The following is a 15,065-nucleotide window of genomic DNA, read 5'->3' as shown; positions in this document are numbered from 1 at the left end:
AAGGGCGTCTGGACTGACCAGTTTCAAGTTCATTTGCATATAACCACAATGTGAAGATGCAGCCACACCTCTGACAGTAACATTTCAACCTTTAAGCATTTCCACTGAATTCTACACCTGTTTATAGTGTGAGTAACTCCCCCTGAAACCTAGCAACTTACAACAGAGTGTGCATGTCTGTGTTTAAAAAAATCAGCCTAACATTCAGCATTATTCATCTTCTTTCCCCATCTCAAACACTCACTTCAAACACGTGCTGCCAATAACCTGCAATGATGATTTTATCCACTAGTTTGCTGTTTATGGTACTATGGCATCTATACGTTGTCCTTTTACTCAATATTATTTTATTGAGTTCTTTTTGTCAATGAAGCATTGCTTTACACTAAAGAATGAAGCTGGCTTTGTTCACACCAAGTTAATACCACATCTTAATGAGTTAGAATATCATGAGGTACTCAAAGACAAATACATATTTAAACGGTTCATTCGTGGAGCTCATGTTGAGCTTCGAAAGACACTGGGACTTTAAAAAGGAGAAAATCTCGTTTTCTTAAAGGCAACGTGAAAGATGTTAAATTATATGAAAGGAAATAAAGAGAATATTTCAAAAGAAATCCAGCCCGTATGTAGACTCAATATTTGGAAACATGTTCTAAACCAACTCTTTGAAAATAATTTTCTCTCCTAATTCCGTGCCAGAACCTGAATTCGGACTTTTATATTTCTCTTTAAAGGGCCGCTAGCAAATCTTGTAGAAACAGATCTTCTTCTGAGATTTTCTTTCATATTTCTTTCTGGTCTGCAAGTATTAAAGAAAATTACTTCTGAGGATATATTAAATAAATCTGGTCCTAACCAGAGCCAGTATTGCAAGGAGAAAGCATACAAGCTATAATATAAATAGAAGTATCAAAGCCTGTTCAAAACCTTGGTAGATGTTCATCTCTGTATAAGCTGATCTGTTCTGTGTGGATAAATGGTATCTGTAAGACAGAATGAATATTTGCAGGAACAAGTGTGGGAAACTGAACAAGAAAGAATAATTAGTTTCAAGGTTTAAAAATACCAAGCTGGAACATGCAGAATGCAAAGTTCACCAGCTTTATACCAGAATATGCAAGTGAAGGGAAAAAAAAAAAAAAGAAAGCAAGCCTCTATTGTACTTCTGCAAAGTTTGCATTATATTAATAGCTAGGACACCAGTCAGGGAACATGGCTGCATTATGCTTGTGCTCCACAAAAAGAAGGTCACTATCCTGAAGACCTAACAATCTACTCAGACCCACCTAATTTCTACTGCTGGGCAATGCTGGCCAACTCCCAGTATGTTTGAGACCACTGAGACTAATGGCCAGTGGGATTATGTTTCCTGAGTCCACACAGATTATGGAGAAGCATTCTAGCTTCATAACTTTACATTTAGGGAACATCCATTTTATTATATGGCCATTTTAGAGGTGAAATATGAATAAAAGAAAATCTCCTGAAACCACTCCTGCAGCAGTGTAGAACTACGGAACAGCAACATGAGCATTAAATGAACAAAAGAAAAATACGTGCAATAACATCTACAGAAGTATCAAAGAGTCAGATTTCCTTCTATCCTTTCCACGTAAGCGAGAATTGGCAGGTTGTTAGTAAAAGAGAAAATTGTTGCAGGTTTATTGACAATTTAATCAGGTATGATAAGGTATATCTATGAACATATTTGTTTCAAAATTCCTGCTCTGCCACTCCACAGAGGCTGGTATTCTCCTTAAAAATCCAGCAATCTATGATAGTAAAAAGGGCTTTGTTATTAATCTGTGGTGGCTAAAGAGATGAAAAGCACGAGGTTTCAGAATAAAAGCAGTCACCTCCCTCTGGTACTACCCTAGGGAAAAGCTGAAGTGATAGCAGAAGGAATGAGGAGTGGGAAAGAAACAGGTGCTTATTGTCAAGGTGCTGCATGATTGGGGAAAAAACAGTGCATGACCATTCCTTCGCTGCCGTCTTTACCCAGCACTGCTTCCAAACACCCGAGAATTGAGTCTCCATTCTTCTGTTGCCTCAGTCACAGAGCCGAACACATGATTTCTGGCAGAAGGTCAGTAACGCTTCAATTTATCTCTGACCCAAAACTGGTGAAGGCTTTGTGGGAGCTGCAAAGGATGGCATCAAACCTGGGCTTGAGGAGTTGCTTTATCGTTTGAGAACAAATGTATTTCGTTGTGTTGTAACTCACACAGGAGAAAGGATGGCTATTTCTTGAAAGATTCCTTTTGGCTAAAGAGGAGTAGCATGACTCACCTGGCCTGAATTTAGGTAACTGTGAGGTAACTGGAGAGGCAGGGAAAAATGGCAAGTGTGGGGATAAGATCACAGTGGCTTTCAACTAAAAAAAGGAGGCTAGCTCAGCAAAAAAAAAGTTTTTAAAATGCCTGTTCCTTTTTCTACGAAAGGAGCCAAGTATTTTCAAGCTACAGGTTATATCAGAATATAGTGTTAGGAAGTTAGAATATAAATTGTTGTTCTGTGAGAAGAAAAAAATAAGTTGTTTATATTATTTGGGAAAAAAGTTACAGTGTCTTCTTGATTGGGAAAACAATAAATGCAATGGATTTTTTGGCTGATTCAGTCTAGCTTGGAGATCCGTCACCGCGACAACAGAGGTTTAGACATGGCCTCTAGGGATTTGTATGGTGTAGAGAGAATGCTAATTCAAACACTGCATTTTCTTTGAGCTCAGAGTACGTAGGTGTTCACAGACTGTGGAGCTGCTATGCATCTAAGCAGGCTAGTTTCCTCTCAGGTTTTTTATTTTTTTTCCTTATTTCCTCAACAAAACTGGATTTTCCTGCACTCAGTCTCTACCTAACATTGTATTTAGCAAAGCTTTCTTTTCCTTTCTCCATCCTCATCCAATGGAGTGGATAAATTTTGCCATTGAACAGTTTTGTATAAATTATGCTAGGCAACTATAAGTAAGTGCTTTATTTAAGTTCCTAAGTTATTGATACGTTAATTTGTTTATTTTCAGTTGTCCTTTTTTTTTTTAGTTGCCTATCCAACAACTTGATTGTCCCCACTTTGAAAACTTCACTATGACAATGATTTATTCAGTTACAAGTTGCCCAATAACTCCAGTGTTCCCCAGAGTTAGCCAGAAACGTTTCCCAATTAATCTACGGAACAAATGTGTGGCATGGTAATGCAAGTGACTTGCTTCTCAGAAGAACGAGTGAAATCCATTTCTCTGAAAGCTTTGCTCCTTTCCTCGGATTCACTGGTACTTTTCCCCTGATTAAGAGCAACGTCCTGGTCCAAACCTTAGCAGAGAATCCAGATTGCTGCCAAACTCTCTGAAATAGGTGTTTAAAGTCAGCTTTGTTCTGTTTCATTAACAAGTAGGGAGTACCAGACTAGCTCCATTCAGTATTAGGCAGCACTTTGCTCATCAGAGAAGCACAGAACCTGCCTGGATTACAAGTACAGAGCAGGACTACTGACAGATGAATATACTGTTTTATCCAGAGAGAAGATATGGCTGTTTGTTGCTGTGATGTATTTGTTTCACGGAATTACTTATTCAGAAGAACTCAGAAGAATGAAGAGAGCTGTGGATCCTGAAGCATTTATGAATATTGTAAGAAGTTACTTGGTAGAGTGACCTGGGAATGGAAGGAATGCATGTCTCACAGCAGAGGGGTTTCTAGGTGTTAGAAATAGCAAGGTAGATAAGTTGCCTTTATTTAACCCATCCTCTCTAATCACTCTGTATACTACTGCTTTCTCTTCTATTCTCTTCTGTCTGCATGTGTAACAGCAAATCTTATGTTTGACAGAAATTAAGGCAAACATCTTTCCTTAGTAAATCTCCAGAGTTAATTTCCTTTTAAAGATCAGTTATCAGTTTGCTATTGCTGGCACTATCCCCCTCTCTGAAAGAATGACCATCATGGAATGTAAGATGACTCTAAATAAGTAGTGGCTTATGTTTTCTCCTTTGTTGAATGACCACCATAGATCAGAAATGGCCAGTTTTTCAGAAGAGCACCTCTTGCCAAGCAAGTTTGTTAAGATCTTTAGTCGCTTGTTAAAATCTTGAGTTTTCTGCCGTGTGACAAATTACATTGAGTAATTCTCTGAGTACAAGTTATAAAAGCCAATCCATTTGTAAGAAAACAGGTTGAATGTTACAGGTCAAAAGTAATATTTATTTCAGAGCTGAAGACTGGCTGTGCCAGTGATTTCCCTTGTGACTATGCAAGTGGCCGATCCTGGTTTTTCCATAGTGTAGTCAATTTTTCAGTGGTACTCATTGCGTATGTGCCATTCACGAAAGGGCAGTTGTGAAGCTTGCACCCAGGTACCTCCTCATCTCAGCTATGGGAATCATGAGCTCCTGTTAGGAGATTATAGTGATTTTTATATCATCAGAATGCAAGGGCTTGTATGGCAGTTTTTTACAGGTTTTTTTATAACAGATTTTTAACTGAATAGTCAAATCCTGGATATAACACAAAGAATGAAAGAAATTTGTTGTAATTTTAGGATTACAATATCCCATCTGATATTGCTTTATTCAAATGCTTAATATACGTAGATTAAATCCCCAGTTGCATCTGCTCTCTAACATTTCTTCATTGAGAATATTTTATGCATGTAATATGTGAAATGGACTTCTGCAAGCAAATGCATTTGTACCTTCTCTTCTAGAACGAGCTCATTACTTACAAAGGGTACCCCAGCGAGGAGTATGAAGTGATGACAGAAGATGGTTATATCATTACCATTAACAGAATCCCTTATGGTACACAGAATCAGGGAAACCCAGGTAAAGTTCTTTAATATGAGATAAAACTAGCCTATACAGGGCACGTTTTGGAAAGAGATACCTCATATTTGTAAAACATCCACCAAAGCTTGTATATGCAAGTGAAATTTTAACAGAGCATTCTGGCTGCTCTGAACAGCCTGCAATATCAACAGGATTTACGTCAAGCACACCTATTTATAATAAAAATCCACTATGAGGCATATACGCTCATAATAAGAGTTGATAAAGAAAAGTTAAAAATAGAGTAAAATAGGGTAAAAGCTGCCCAGTCAGCCTGTTTTGAGAAGGCTCTTTCCAGCTTCTAATTTTACTTTGCTTTTGCTTACACCTGGTTAATATCAGTGACTGATTTATATTTTGGGTAAAGGAAACCTCTGCAAACAATCTCACACCTTCATTCTTTATATCAGTGTTGAGAATCTCAAGCTAATGCGGTTGAGCTACACAAACAATGACCGGAGGGTGCCAAGCTAGTTTTTGCTGGTGTCAGGCAGATCTTTCCCTAAATCCTTACAGAAGCTTAGAAGAAGTTCTCTCTTTACAGAAAGGGATGTTTTGGGTTTTTGATTAGTTGTCTTCCTTTATGTTGGTGCAGGAACAAATCCCAGTATTGAATATGGGACAGTAATGGACAGTATTTTCCTATCAGAAAATTAAAAAAATTATGAACAGTTGTTTTGTTTCTGATTTGCTTTTCAGCTTTGAAACCTGCTGTGTTTCTCCAACATGGATTATTGGGAGATGCTAGTAACTGGATCACAAACCTGCCCAACAACAGCTTGGGCTTCATACTAGCTGATGCTGGGTTTGATGTTTGGATGGGAAACAGCAGAGGGAATCGCTGGTCCAGAAAACATCAAAATTATTCCCTTGATCAAGATGAATTCTGGGCTTTCAGGTAGACAGAAACATTGAAGGGTATCTCCATTGCCCATTCTTACATAATTATTTAAGCTAGCTAAATCAGGGATTTACATATGCTACCTTTTAAAAAGCATTCTTTACATTCACATTTGCTGAGGTGCCTGTATACATGCATCTGAACTTCAATAGTGATGGAGACTACTTTACTGCTAGAAAAGGCTTTTCAAACTAGAGGCATAGCAGCAGAGCAACTCAGAGGAACCTGCACAGGGCATTTCCAAGCCATTCTTCAGTTCTGGGGGCAGGTTTGGAGGCTATTTAGAAACACTAGTCTGTATATTACAATAACACAAAGATCACAGGAGGAGGAAAATATAAATAATCTTGGCACTTAATTTAATGAGCTTCTAAAACCAGACTTTTAATCTAATGCCAAATCGTATAAAATGTGTGATTCCATGGAAGGACCCCTGTTACTATATCATCACCTGTTCCTTCTGTGTAGACAGTTATAATTCAATCTGACATTTCTTGAAATTATAGTCCTTCTGTTGATGTCAAAGGAGAAAATACCCCAGAAAATCTTGAGTAATATCTTCCATATTCAGTGCCAGAAAAACACCAAACCTAAAATAGCTGAATGATTCACTAAATAGTTCATGCTGTTTCTTTGCTGACAATAAAATACAATTTCTCTAATAAAAATGTGAATTCAATTCAAAGTCTGATTTTTAATTTATGCATGCCTCTCTTTCAATCTCCTGCCTGCAGTTTTGATGAGATGGCAAAGTTTGATCTTCCAGCAGCAATAAATTTCATCATGGAGAAAACAGGACAGGAAAAGTTGTACTATATAGGCTATTCACAAGGTACTACCATTGGTAAGTTACACATAACAGACCGATGTTTCAGGAAACCAGGAGTAAAATGTGATTTGAAATACTGAGATACTGAATGTACCTGGGGTTTTCATTAACTCTTTGCAGGTGTGAAAAACACAATGTAAGCTCTTTTCAACATGTAGACATTTTTAATTTATTATAAAGACAATAGAAAATAACGGGCCAAACGCACTGCTGCTGCAAGTCTGTTGACTTAGAATTCTACTAGAAAGTATTGTGGCCCGTGCAAATTGTTTCTTTCCAAGATGCAAGGGTGTGCCCATCAGCAGCTGGTCAGTTGACCAAAATAAACAAAATAGGAAGATGAGAGTACAGAAAGAGAAGTTGGCCAGTTTGGACAGCACGTACACACACACACACAAAATAAAAAATAAAATAAATTGGACTGACCAAAAGAAAAACTACTCCTCCCAATAGTATATGAAATGCATGAATGTACATCAGAAGTGTGCATTTATTTTTAAATGGGTTTGGGAGAAAGCTGCAAAGGCAAAATATAGAAAGAAATTTCTTTTTGAAGAGAGAACTAGAACTACAAGCTGGTAACACATGGAGAAGAGGGATTTCACATAGATCTAGGCTGAACCACAGTCTCTGAACAACTAACAAGGTTGCTGGTAGGTTTGAAATTGCAGAATAGCGTTCATAAATACTGAAAACAGTCTAATGTACAAATAATTATTTTCCTATCTCCCTTTTTTTGTTTTCTCAGCTTTCATTGCATTTTCAACAATGCCAGAGCTGGCTCAGAAAATCAAACTCTATTTTGCATTGGCACCTGTCACAACTATTAAGTATGCTAGAAGCCCAGCAACAAAACTCCTCTACCTTCCTGAAAAATTGCTCAGGGTATGTGATATCTTGGTTTCAACTGTTTAACCATACACTTGTTTGTTCAGCTCTTAAAATGGATACACAGAAAGTATAGGGCTTTATGAAAGCTACTCATTTGCAGGTTGGTAGGTTTGCCTTATGACTTAAGCCTTAAGCCTTTGGAAGTTCAGACTGGACATTAATAAAAGCTTTTTATCTAGGGCAATAGTGCAGCATTGGGACAGGTTACACAGAGAGATACAGAGATGCAGATCCTCAAAGGTTTCCAACATTCCTCTAGACAAAGCCACAACTGATGTGCAAGCTTAGACCTAAAATATGAATTGGAGTTAACATTTAACATATCTCTTTGTTAAAAGTGATGTAACACAAATTGAGTAATGCCTGAGCAGGCTGATGCAATGGAAAACACCTAATTTCTTTCTTGTCTGTGGGAACATCATCTGGCAAATGAAGAAAAAGCAAGTGAGAACCACTGAAAGTGCTGGAGAAGAGGAACAGGACACAAACAACTTTTAAAAACAGCGCAATGCACAAGTGTAGATTCTTAAATGAATGTTACCTTTGTATTTCACAGGGTTTGCTTGGCAAAAGAGAATTCCTTCCCCAGGCTGAGTGTCTAAGAAGGCTAATAGTCCCTGTCTGCAGCCACCGAGCTTTTGCCAGGCTTTGTAGAAGTGTCTTCTTCAGTCTGGGTGGCTGTAACCTGAAAAACATTGACATGGTATGTATAACTTACCAACTCTACTGAGAGTTTAAGCTTCTGCTCCCAAAACTTACCTTCTATCCTGTGATGTGAATCCTGAATTTCTATTAGTCAGTGTCACATTGTAGGGAGCAGTCCCCACTGGTGGACAGCACTATCTGCTGGTTGCCCCATCACTGGCAGGGCACCACTGCCTCACTCCTCAGAAGAGCACATGGCACCACCCCTGCAATCAACAGCTGCTCAAAGCCCCCTCAAACTCTGCAGTCTGCCTTCTGCCAGACATCACCTAGGGCACTGTCGCCTGGTTTATACTGTGACTACTGGTCTTGTTGGAGATCTTCAGTATGCTGGCACACCACAGAAGAAGAAAGAAAACCCCTGCCTGCTTCATGTTTCCTGGAGCTGTTTGCAATGGAGAAAGGAACACATATATTCCCCCGTCTCCTCCTCCTCCAAGTCTTGGACCATCAGGGATGTGATCAGAGGCACGGGATACCTGAGAGACAGTTGGCAGACACTGGAGGTTAAGACATGCTTGGGCTCTTAATGCTATGTCCAGCTGCAGGCCGGACCACCTGGCATCAATGTTTTGCTCCAGCATTTTCCAAAAATGCCTCAGAATGTGTTCTCTGAGGAAGGATCACACAGCAACTTGTTAAGAAAGCCCTGTGGGACTAGAGTGTGCTTTATTTCAAATAGCTGTGCATTCCTTAGGCAGTCACAGTTCCTTTTGCTGTTCTGTCCAACAACCGTCCTCTCTCACACAGGATTTTTTACAGACCCCTGAAAAACCACCTAGTTTGGGGTCTAAATTGCTGACTTTCTATTCCCTCCTTTCCAACTGTTAGATTCCTTTAGATTCTCAGTCATCCTGGACAATGTTGTGGTTGGGAGCTGTTCTTTTGGTGCTACTCCAAACCTGACACATCACCACATCTGGAGTAACTCTGAGGGAGCCTCCAATGATGCCACTCCAATTTCTATTGGTTTTGTTGATACATGACACTGCTGTGGCAGATGTCTTGATGTACATCTGAATAGAAGGTAGGAAGAGAATACTCACTGAATATTTTCTTTCAGAACCGAATCGATGTGTACATTGCACAAACCCCTGCTGGAACTTCTGTGCAGAACATAGTCCACTGGAGTCAGGTACTAGCAAACTCGTGCAACACAAAATAGGTTCTCACCTCTGGCTGTAGGGTATAGATTGGGGTACGGCTGATATCCTGCTGCGAAGCCATTGCTAACTTCTTGGAAACATATGCGACCTTTGGTTTACAATTAAAACCTCAATTCAAAACACTATTTCTCATTGATCTTTCTTTTTGTAGCAGAATACAGATACCCTATGTGATACAGGTACATTTGAAGCCAACAATGAGTATTTGTGTTAAAACCTGTATGCTGGGAGCAGTGTATGCAGATGTATATATCAGTCTTTATTGTGTACCCATTACCTTATATAAATGATGTCTGCAGTTCTGTACAGAACTTACCTTAAGAAATCAGTTATGTTTCCAATGTGGGGTCAAGAAATGAGCAAGACATAGGCTGCTTTGTAAAATATCAAATTTTACTAGTGAAAGCCTTTGTATTTTCAACTCTTGCTTTCAAAGCTCTCAGTGTCTGGATAGCAATAGAACTATAAATAATAAATCCTTTATTTAGTAAACTTGCTATATCCCTTCCTTACAATGTACTTACAATGTACTGTTATAGTACATCCTCAGCAGCAGTGCTGATGGTAGCTTCTTCTCTGTCTTTGAGCTCACACTTTCAGGATTCATAAAGTCACAGGGCTCCATCACAGAACCTGCTGCAGGCCAGACAGGTTTCCTGCCAGCACTGCAGGCTCTGGAGCAGAGCAGGAAACAGTTGCAGGGAGTTTGCAAGAGTGTTAACGTGCTTTTCAACACAGCAAACACATGGATATGTTTGAGTGGCATCTGCACAAGCATTTACTCAAAATCAAACAATGCTTTTACATAAAATATTAGATTTTATTAAGTTGCTTTTGTAACCATGGCCTAAACCTATAAAGAAAAAAGGTTACAAAGGCACGGTGGGGGGACATCTGCAAATTGACTAAGGTTAAATTCAGCATCTAGCCACAGACTGGCAAGTACAAACACACAGGAGTAATACTCCTAAGCCTTCATTGTCATTGCTGTTATTACCATTAAAGGAGTTAGCAGACACCTCACCTTCTATATTAAGATCCCATTGATGGTGTCTCTCAGAATAGTAACAACCCATGCTATAGGCAAAGCCAAGGAGCACAAGAAAAAAACCCTAGAAATTATGACTTCTGTATTCAAACCAGAGAGGGAAGAGAAAATATAAGCAGGAGACACTCACAGAGCTGAGTGATGGCAATATGACTGTCAGAAGAGGACATGGCAGCAGCAGTGAGGGGAACTTGCTGGAGGCAGTTGTTAATAGCAATTTTACAAACTAGAACAAATTGCCTGCAAGATCGTCACTGGGGCTTTCTGCAGGAACAGTGATTTTTTTTGTTCTGACAAAAGCATTTGACTCCTTTTCACCGATTGGGACTTTTAATTAATTTGCCCTTGGTTCTTTTGTAGCTCTTAGAACTTCCACTGAGGCTTTAGATTGGAGTCAGAGGCTCAGGAGGGAAAGAACCCACAGACTTCCTGAATGATGGCTTTGTAACTACCCTTCTCTTGTTCATCCTCTTAGGAGGCCCATTCGGGGAAGTTCCAAGCTTATGACTGGGGCAGTTCAAAGAAGAACATGGAAAAATACCAACAGGTATATTTTGGTGAAACTATTATTACCTTTGGACAACACAGGAGCACACAGGAAGAGAACAAGGATGTAGTAGGAGACACATTTTCAGAATACAAGTAGATGGATTTAGCCACTACCATCTGTATTACTACTATTCAGTTTGGAAGTAAACGGAGAAAGCATGCAAGCACTAATAGCATTAATACATTGTAAAAAGAAAAGACAGAGAAAAAGAGGGAAAGAGGAAGACTAAAACTTTTCAATTAAATGATCAATAGGAATAAGAGGAAGTAAGGGCAAGAAAGATATAAAATTAATTTAGAAAAAGAAGAGTACGTCCAGTGGATGCCAAACAGGCGTCTTGCCTACTAGCGTGATCAAAACAGTTGTCAATGTATGAGAGCTCAGGGAAACAATATTAGGAAGAGGGCAACTGGAGAGCTAATAGCTACCCCTAGATTCTGGCAGCCAGAGACAAAAGGACTCTGTCCTCAAGCAGTCCCTGAGGAACCTCTCCTCCATCCAAGACTAATTCCATCCTTGACCCTCCTACCCCTTAGGTTTCCACAACAGCCTATCATTACAAGTTACATGTTTTAATGATGACTTGCATGAAACGCAACTTCCTTTGGTTTGTCTTAAATTTGCTTGCCCCTGGAAAGTCGCTGGATGCCTTCTAGTTTTGTGTTATGAGAAGTAATGGGATAATTACTTCCTGTGCTCTTTCTTCATACCATTTGTGATTGTACAAGCCTGTGTCCTGTCTCTGCTCTGGCCTCTATTTTCCAAACTCAGGAGTCTTAAGCTACTTCCTCTCTCCTCCTACAGAAGTCACTTCATGCTCCTTTTCACACTTGTCACATGTTGTCCTTTCTAACTAGACCACGTATGTCTTCTGGGGCTGACTAGTACTCCAACAGGACCAAGATAGGGATTTATCCAGAAGCATCCTGTCATCTTCTGTCTGCTTCCGGTCTTCTACACTATGAATTCCTAGCTGAGAGGGCAAAGACCCAACAGTAACTCTGTCAACTCAGGACGCGTTTTTTCCTTTGGCTGTGCTGTCAGCTGGGTCATCCCTGCAAGCACAGACAGAAAAGACAATCAAGGGCACTTCCCTCCTGTTTGGTTTAGGAACCTCTGCTTTGAACATTGACAGAAGAAAACCCCAGATGCATGTTTAAAGTTTGCTGTGCTATCCTGTACATTCATTCCTGTACTGCTTCATGTTTTCCAGGCTACTCCTCCTCTCTACAATGTAGAAGACATGACTGTACCAACTGCAGTATGGACTGGGGGACAAGACTTGCTTGCAAATCCCAAGGATGCAGCCATTTTACTGTCTCAGATTAAGAGGGTCATCTATCACAAGAGGATTCCTGAATGGGCACACCTGGACTTCATCTGGGGATTGGATGCACCTTTGTGCATGTACAATGAAATTATTGATCTGATGCAGAAATATCCTTAACCAACAACCTGTAGCCATACCTAACTCATTCAACAACACTTGGTGTCAAACAAAACCTTCTTTTGCATCGGATAGTTTCTGCTGGAGTAAGAGAAAGGGTTCCTTCTTAAGTTATTTTCACACCATGTGTTGCTGCAATGCCTTTTGCATCCTGATGGTGCACTTCATACTTTCTGGAAACCTTATGGGTCAGCAATCACTTTTTAATTGATATAGCCTAGATTCTGCAATAACTGTGCTTTACTAAGAGAAGACAGGATTTTCTTGCAGCCTGCTCTCTCCTTTAGACCCTAACAGTAATGAAAGCACCGACTTTCTCTGGATATGGTCAGTGATCTCAAGAAGTTTTCCATTCTTCATATTATTCCTGTTTATTAGGTTAGCCATTCATGAAAGATGTAGTGTAAGCCAAGACTAATTCTAGCAGTTATGGTATTGATTAATTTTATTATTAGATGAGATGATGACCAGAAAGTAAAAATGGAATTCACACAAAAAACTCACTCCTGCAAAAAAGATGGCTTGTCTTCATTTGAAACAGGGCTTCTCACTTTTTTATGAGGAAGAGCAAGGCACACATGAAGGGTTGACCCAGCAGAAAACAGTAGCCAGTCTTGTGGTTCAAGCATGCACCCAGAAGATGGGAAACTTGGGTTCAAGGCACCCCCTGAGATAGATAAATCTTGGCAGACTCAATCTCTGCTGACAGCACTTTCAGAATCTGTGTACATGAACTCTCCATGGTGGGAGAAAGGAGCTGATTTCATCTTGGCAATGACAGCACTTCAGTGGAACACTTTTGTTCAAAGTTACACTGTGAACCCAGCAGGAACCTCACATCTCCTGCTAATTCACATGGAAGCTACTGGCTTCCACAGAGCTGAGCTGTTCTAACCTTTATCATGGCTCTGAGAAGCCTCTTTGGGGTTTAAACACTAAAATGAAAAGTACCCAAACATCGCTAGAAAGAATCCATTATCTCCATCCCATGGGTATTTAGAGCACTTCGCCCATTAGTGGGAAGGGCTGCTTTGAAAACAGTACTGAAGAAATTGTCATCCTATTTAATTTCCTGGGGGAACTCTGGCTCTACCAATCTTCTTTCAAATAAGTAGTTGTTGCACAAAGACACTCACCTGAAGGGTAGGCTCCATGATTATTAGGTTACAGCAGTATGGGTCACTGTACCTCCACAATAAAATGCCAGTAGCTTCACTGTGAAAAGAAACAGAGTGCATTTAGGGATTTCCTTTCAGCGTGACACCCTCACTCTCCATTCAAATGCTAATGTGGGCCAAGTCTGGGATGCTAACCAGGGCAGGTACAGCTGTTACACTGAGACAGTTCACTGGCAACACTATATGACCAAAAAGTCAGTGTCTCACTCTGCAAAATGATTCATTAGCTGAACAAATTTACCATGGTTGGTGCTACTTTTGTCCCTTTCCCTTGCAAGACAAACAACAGGCCTGTTTCATCTCCTGAGCCTACTGCTGAAGCCTATCCCGTTTCCTTGTGCTCCACAAATGTAGAAAGCTTGATCCAAACAAAACAGGTCCTCTCCAGACAAGGACATTCCTTACACCCAATACAAGTTCCTGGGGACTCCAGAGAGTCAGCCCTTCAACTAGCTCACTGATTGTAAGGGAAACGCATGAGGACTTGAGAGCTACTTTATGAGTTTTCAACACTTATGATGGGAAATGCAATAGCAATATAACTGAAAGCAGCAGAACATCCCTCAGATTCACCTAGGAGAGAGACTGCAGCTGTGCAGCTATCTTGCAACCTGGGAGTCCATAAAGGAGGCAGAGTGTTGAATTTTCTGGAAAATCAGTGAAAAGCAAGTTGAGCAAGCAGCACTGGAAATGTCACGGGGACTGTTGATCCCACCTTGGGACATGAGAAGACATCATGTTGCAGAAGCCCTTCTGAGTGATTAATTCATGGTTTGATGAAAATTATTGTCACTTAAAAACATCAGAGCAGCCAAGTTATGATGCTTTTCACTGAGAAATTACCAAATTACCTTTTTCACCATCCCAGACAATGTTCTCTACTCTGTATGTAAAACAGAACTGTGACTGTGGCTTTGCTGTCATCCTGTACTTATTTCAGTCCTTTCCTTCCCCCACCACCCAACGGCATGGTATTATTTGCAACGATGTTCCCAAGAACACATCCCTTTCATCTGGTGATGTTCTAAATGCTCATCAGTCCAACGTGAAACACAAGTTCTTCTGAAGACACTTACAAGTTAATTGGCTGAAAGGGCTGGTCCTCACATAGGATGATTCTACTTTGCTTGTAGCCCAGCTGCCTAAGGACACAGAATGTGTCCTTCTGCCCATGGTCATCCAGCCAATTTCAGCGAGGACTGAGCCCCCAGACTGGCTACAACTAATTCAGCAGTTAGGCGAAGACCTCCAAAGATACTATGTTTTCAGAGTTGATGAAAATGGCTCCGGAGAAACAAGAACCCTTGTTTGTTCCCTCACTGGGAGAAAGGTTATATGATGTGTTCAAGCCTTCTCTGGCTTGAGGGTCCCTACAGAAGCCATGTCAACTCAAAGCAGCTAATGTAGAATAAGATGGGTTTCATGAGTTGTGCTGCTCACTGAAAAACAGACTTAGTCTGTGTGCAATGTTAAAGTTAGCATAAACTAAATGAAAAGCAATAGCAGAGACAGTATTCTTGAGAGAGTA

General features: G+C 40.1%; 1 protein-coding gene across 1 annotated transcript; it reads left to right on the top strand.

Annotated features, from left to right (window-relative positions):
* The first annotated feature begins 1,986 nt into the window (after positions 1–1,986).
* LOC129208790 (lipase member M-like) lies at positions 1,987–12,486 on the top strand. The gene is made up of 10 exons (XM_054832123.1): positions 1,987–2,089; positions 3,517–3,628; positions 4,702–4,819; positions 5,522–5,720; positions 6,458–6,567; positions 7,301–7,437; positions 8,000–8,146; positions 9,212–9,283; positions 10,838–10,909; positions 12,126–12,486. The coding sequence occupies exons 1-10, from the start codon at positions 2,073–2,075 to the stop codon at positions 12,357–12,359; spliced, it is 1,218 nt and encodes a 405-aa protein (XP_054688098.1). The 5' UTR covers positions 1,987–2,072; the 3' UTR covers positions 12,360–12,486.
* The last annotated feature ends 2,579 nt before the right edge of the window (positions 12,487–15,065 follow it).

The sequence above is a fragment of the Grus americana genome, chromosome 7 (genome assembly GCF_028858705.1).
Source record: "Grus americana isolate bGruAme1 chromosome 7, bGruAme1.mat, whole genome shotgun sequence".
Lineage (NCBI taxonomy): Eukaryota > Metazoa > Chordata > Aves > Gruiformes > Gruidae > Grus > Grus americana.
The sequence above is the reverse complement of the archived record's forward strand: the minus strand, read 5'-3'. Positions and strand labels throughout refer to the sequence as shown.